This window comes from Jatropha curcas, chromosome 8, assembly GCF_041381405.1.
Source record: "Jatropha curcas cultivar XTBG-Jc1 chromosome 8, XTBG_Jcur_1.0, whole genome shotgun sequence".
NCBI lineage: Eukaryota > Viridiplantae > Streptophyta > Magnoliopsida > Malpighiales > Euphorbiaceae > Jatropha > Jatropha curcas.
In genome coordinates, this window is record NC_143158.1 from 23333415 (window position 1) to 23340310 (window position 6896).

Consider the following 6896-nt stretch of genomic DNA (forward strand, 5'->3'; position numbering starts at 1 on the left):
GACAGTGGACCCGCGTTGTGGAAATTGGATTGTTCAAAGCACTTTGCAGTTTCCATCAAGAAAGTTTCATATGCAAAGTAATTTTGAAAAGTAAAGAATTTGTTTATCTCAATTTTTAGTGTAATAGTGTTAACTGTACAATGTTATATACATATTAATTTCATGGAAAAATCTGTGATTCAATCTATGAAAATATATTTATATAAAAAAAAACAACTACTAACACTAACATGAGATTAATCTCGTACTCAAAAAAGGCATGGAAATACTTATAGTAAAAAGAGTTCTATAACTTACACGTTGGGTAAAGTAGTCCGTAATATACACATTGCATATTTTAATAATGTAATGTGTATGATTCATAAGTGATGACATATTTTATAAAAGGCCGAATAGAATGACTTGGCTCACTTTTAATAATGAATCTAAAAAAGTAAACGAAGTAAGAAAAGAAAAATCTAAAAATTAAAAAGCTCAATCTCTAAAAGAACTTAACTCAAGCAAAAGTATTGTTGAATTTGTTGAAACTAAGATGGTATTATGGTAAACTTAAACATTAATAAATTATTGTATTTCATGCAATATGAATTTTATTTATTTATTGATTTATTTAGATTTTCCAGCTGGTAATAATAAAAGTAAATATCTACTAGGTTTATTTCTCAAAAAAAAAAAAAAAAAATCTACTAGGTTTTAAATGAAAAGGAATATTAAGCCTCCGTTTACTTCTAGAAAATAACTTAACTTTGGAAAATATTTTTTAAGAAAAATATATATTTTCCAAACGACTTATTTACCGTTGTTTGGTTGTAATATTGAAAATTAGTTAAAAATATTAAAATTTTTAACTCATAAGATCATATAAATAATAATAGTATAATAATAATATAAATTTTGTATTTTCAACATTTAATTATTAAATATGATAATAATGAAAAAAATAACAAATTATGAAATTAAATTTTGTGCTACATTTAATCATTACACTCTCTGTAGGGAATTCTAATGAAATACAGATATTCTAATAAAATGCGGTACAATAATAATTAAATAGAATTTTAATATAAACATTGCATTTAATGACATTATTTTATGTTGTTATTACGATTTACTAAAACCGATTTAGTATTATTAATATGGAGTATATAACACTTTAGTAATGTGGCTTCTATTAATCTAATATAAGATATTTCACATTCAAACAATAGAAATGAATTATAATTTATAAAAATTATAATCATGTACTTATAAAATATAGAAAATAACTAGTCTGTCCATATTTTTTAGAAAACACACTATTTTATCTTTATGTATTTATTCTGTTCAACTCTTCTATTCTTCTGTTTATAAACATTAGTCAATCTAAAATAAAAAGATTTAAGGTAAGAGAAGAATTTCTTATTCCTAAGTTTCGCTCTCTCTTCTACCTCTCTTTTATGTTGAGTTTAAATATCAATAATGCGCAGTGGAATAATATAATTATACCAGCAATAATCCGTTTAAACGATTAAATCAATAAAAATTGTTTAGAAGAATACATTTTTTGCAGTTTTTTCGAAACTTCAATCTACACGGCTAGGTTGTCGCAAACCATAAGTCGTCCAAGCGTCCGGCCTCTAGTAGTATCTACACGAATGGACAATCGAAAACTCTAAAATTATTTTAGAGGGTTGAAAGGTTAGAGTATATGATGGTACTAGCTATCTTAGGCTCTATGCTTAGTTTTGTGGCTATAAGCAACAACTACCGTCTTTAGACTGTCTCTTAAACCTTATTTAGGTTATAAATAAATAAATTATTATTTATTTAAACCTTTTAAATAAATAAATTATAACTAAAATATATATGTGCCTATTTATTTATTTAAACAATTTAAATAAAATAGATCATAATACATATGGCAATACGATATTCAATTTATTCACTTATATTTATTTATTTAACTATTTAAATAAATAAATTATAATTAAAATATTAGGTTTATTTAATCTAAAATTTATCTTAATAAATTTTAGATATAAATCAATTAAGTCAATACATTTTCTCATATCTATTCTTATGTGTGTGACCTACTAGGTTCCAAATATGTTGGTAACAAATATAAATTAAATTATTTAATTAATATTTGAAGGTCGAATACATTATCTAGCAACATATCAAGACTACCCAAATATTTGGAAAGTCAAAGTGGTTTGACTTAACCTTTCACTGCATGAATTAATATCTCTTCATCATTAATGCTGATTTAGTAATTAGGTATGAAGTGTGTCTGCTTTACTAAATCATGTTAATTCTTTTAAAATTAGCTATTGATCATATGAATGAAATTTCAAATTTAATTTGCTAATTTCATTCTATCTTGCGCAAGGATTTCTTAATCAATACTAGTAGAGAACAATTAGAATATTTTTCCTGATTTACCTAGAGTGATGAATCCTCTCTTAACTACACAAGTATCTCCATACGGTTCGTACTATGTCCAAAAAATCATTGCTTATTATTCATGAATGAATAATGTGAACGAAGAATCAAAATATAGTCATCCCCATACAAGATAGCTTAGTCATTTCAAGTCAAAAGATCACTTACACAACCATCACTTGAGTATTCCATAGACACAGGTAACTCTCCATATGGAATTCTCATGCAGGTCAATTCAGTGGACTTGTTTGAATAACAAGCACCTACATATTAGTTTTAGATATCACATATATCTCAGCTTATGAGAACAACTGCTTCCCTAAGAAAAGAACATATTTGTACCAGTCTCAACAGCTCTAATCATCGTCCAATAATGAGGAGAACATTGACCAAGAATATTTAGAAACATTACTTTAATGCAAATATAAAACTCATAATTATAACCTCATTATAATTTATTTCACAATGCAGTATTGTCTCATGGACTTTATTTTTTACCAAGATTCAACTAATAGAATATAAAAGATAAATAAATGTCTTTTATTAATAATAAAATATTTATTACATGAAAAATTATATCCAAAATATAATCAATTGAATTGGCTATAGGGCATATAACTAATAATCTCCCATTCGCACTAAAGCCAATTACCCATGTGTTTTATCCTAATGCATCAGTGTATCCATGAACTCTTAGTTCATTAGTTTCTCCACAACTGAAAAGTATCCTTACTTATGTTTATATACTTAAGGATAGTTTTAACAACAGTCTAGTGACTTTCATCCATATTAGATTGATATATAGGTAGGTATCCTCTTTTGGATTCCTGAATGCTAATACTTTATCAACATATGTGGATTCAGATAATCTTAGCAGCCTATTGAATCTATCCTTATAGATTTTAATACAAAGTATATAAGCCATTTCTCAAATGGAGAAGTTCTTGGATGACTAAACTTTTAAAGTAGTAGAATGTAATTTCCTATTATTAATATGTTATCAACATACAAAATAAGAAATATCATTCTGCTCCTAGTGACCTTCTTATACACACAAAGATCATCCATATTTTTAATGTGATCAAACTAATTGATTATTTCATTAAAACGGATGTTCTCATTCCGCAAAGGCTTGCTAAAGTCTGCCAATGAACTTTTGCAGTCTGCATACTATATTAGGAAATTATTTTGATTCAAAAACATTAGATTTGCTATTTAAGAATGCAATTTTGACATCAATATGATAAATTTCATAATCACGATATGCTGCAATTGCATGTAAAATGTCAAACATTTCTCCTTTATATTTGTTAGGTTCGAGTCTCCACAAGAAGGTCCAACCTTTGTAGGAGCACGGCTCATCCTAACAGATTTACGTGGTGGTTCTTTAACTAATGTATTATGAGTGTTAATCTAATGTAACAATATATTGTTCTAGTTTCATCTTTAATGTGTATTTGAGATTCTTGAACTTTTCAAGTTCTACCTAGCTCTCACTGCTTCCTTTAAGGATAAATACCTTTTCTAGAAAGGTAGCATATTTTGAGATAAACATTTTTCTCTCAATAGGATGGTTGAAATAATATCCAATAATTTCTTTTGGATATCCCACAAACTTACATTTATCTGATTTAGCTCATAGCGTATCAGATCTCAAACGCTTCACATAAGCGTGTTGGCCCACATGGAATCTTATCAACAGATTTGGATGAAACTCTATTTAGAAGGTATATCGCATTACCTTAAAAGGAAGAAGAAAATTCTACAAGACTCATCATGGATTGTACTATATCTAATAAGGTACGATTCACATTTTCTAATAGATAATCTCAAAACGCTTAACTTAAGTTTTTTTGCCTCGATCGAATCAAAGTGTTTTAATACTTTTAGTTAGTTTCTCAACTTCATTTCTAAATTCCTTGAACTTTTTAAAAATTCAGATTTATGTTTCGTTATATATATACATAACCATATATAGTCATCGGTAAATATAATGAAACATTCACATCTACCTATGGCCTAGGCAGTAATTGGTCCACATACATCTAGATGTATTAGGTTCGATAATTCTTTTGATCTTTCATGTAAAGGGTGTTTTAGTCTTTTTACCCATGAAACATGATTTACAAGTTTCATATGACTCATAATAAAAAAGATTCAAAGTAATCTTCTTTATGCAACTTAGTGATTCTTGTTTTATTAATGTGACCAAGTCTACAATGACGAAGATATGATAAGTTTTATTATCTATTTTAGATTTCTTGCTGTTTATGTTGATGAGGAGTTTATCAACAGAAACATTATATAAATCATATGTATTGATTCCAGTTTCATAAAATATCTTTATTATAAAAAGAACAACTATTATTTTTAATAACAAAATTTGAATCTGTTATTCAAAACTAAATATGAAACTGAAACAATTTTTCTACTAAGTACTGAAATAAAATGACAATTATTTAATTCTAATACTAAGCCAAAACATGTTCCTATAGCTAATGCAGTAACCTTTGCTCCACAGGCTACACGTAAGTTCATCTTTCCTCAATTTTCTATTTTCTTTAGTTCCTACACGTTATTAATATGACTATCATATTAGGTATCTAATTCCCAAACGGAATAAGCTCTTCTTGTTCAAATCGACTTAGAAGTAAAATAGAAGGATTAATTTCAATCATAAAGATACCTGAAGCAGAAGTTTCTGCAAGCTTCTTTGCTTTCACAGTCGTAAGATATTTCCTACAGTTCCTCCTCCAGTAGCCATCTTTGCCACAGTGGTGGCAGATACCCTTTTCTTTAGTCATACCTCCATTTGGAATTCAGTGCCTTCTTCTTATTTTGCTTCTTCTTGGGCTTTTTCTTAGCCTTAGAAGACTGAACTATAAGTATAGGAGTTATATCCTTCTTAAGGGCTCCTTCAGTAATGGTAAGCATACCAAGCAACTCAAGTATGGAAGCATCCAGCTTGTTCATATTAAAATTCAAAATGAAATGTGAATAATTGGGTGGTAAGGACTGTAAAACTAAGTCAATACTCAGCTCATGGTCCATGGCAATGCTTAATTGGCCCAATTTTTCAATATAGCCATCATCTTCAGAACGTGAACACGAACTGAAGAGCCTTCTGCCATCTTACAACAGAACAATTCCTTAAAGGTCTCATACCTCTCAAACCTACCTTGGGAGTCAAACAGCTCCCTAAGATGCAAGATAATGGTTTGAGAATCCATATTCTCATGTTGCTTTTGAAGTTCAGAACTCATGCTGGCTAACATCACACGTGTCGCATGTTCATCATCATCAATATGACAAATGAAGTTATTCCTTTCTTCTTCAGTAGCATCATCAGCGGGAATGTCAGGTTTGTTCTTATCAAGGACAATATAACCTCTTTTCTTGCTTGAGAACAATTCTCTGATTGCGATACTACTCAATAAAGTTTGGTCCAGTCAATTTATTAGCATCAGGTATGCGATGCAAGCATAGATTATTACTCATGGTGATAATTGATCTACAAATATAGAGATATCAAGTATTAATTTCATGCAATACTAAATTAAATAAGGTCTTTAATTTTAATTTAGGTCTCTCACTATTTCATTCAAATTAATAGCCCTTTCTATTAATTCGGGAAATCCAGTGTTTAGATCTCCTAGTAAGCTTAAGATCCCAATTAACCCATATAACCTTGGATTTTCCCAACAAGTTATATTGAATTAATTTAGGTAGATAACACAATTTATCAATCACGTCTTTATATGACTCTTAGATCAGTTAAGTGACAACTCTTTGTCGAGGCATATCAAATATGTTTCGCCTAACCTTTGCCCTAATATTATATGATCATGAGTTTTCTCATCCAAATCATATAAATTGGTTAAGTAAAACTATTGTTCAGATTATTTGATAGCATTAAACATGTTCGATTAAAAATGACCTTGGATTTTCCCAACAAGCCAAATGTAATAAAGCTCTGGTTTTCATGCTATAACAATGGGTGGCAATCAACCATATCTTAATATATACTTAAAATTTTATTAAGGGATTTTTAATTAAAATTTAATCACAGGTTTCATGCTTTGGCATGATGGTCATATCATATATCATACATACATAACATACACTCTTAGCATGCCATTCTAATTGGATGAATATGGACATTTCTAAAACTAATTTCCTTGGACCATTTCGGAAATTAGATGGTCAAAAATCCTATGTAGCAGCTTCTTAAATCATCATAAGGCTCAATAGCAGCTCCAGCTCCTTGACTCGGATTTTTCAATGCTTCATATAATTTCTTCAATTTTTCTTTTCTTCTTGGGTTACAAAATGATATCCTATTTACATGTACTAATTATCTAACTATTACATAATTGAATGAAATAAATAAGAAATTTTACAACCCAAAATAAAAAAGAATTAAGACACGCAGACTCTATTTAAAATTACATAAACCATTCAACCAAATATAATAA

General features: G+C 28.5%; 1 protein-coding gene across 1 annotated transcript; it reads right to left on the reverse strand.

Moving 5' to 3' along the window:
• Positions 1–5217: 5217 nt before the first annotated feature.
• Positions 5218–5684, reverse strand: LOC119370473 (uncharacterized). The gene is made up of 2 exons (XM_089725479.1): positions 5587–5684; positions 5218–5545 (listed from the first exon to the last, which is right to left on the reverse strand). The coding sequence occupies exons 1-2, from the start codon at positions 5682–5684 to the stop codon at positions 5218–5220; spliced, it is 426 nt and encodes a 141-aa protein (XP_089581605.1).
• Positions 5685–6896: the final 1212 nt, after the last annotated feature.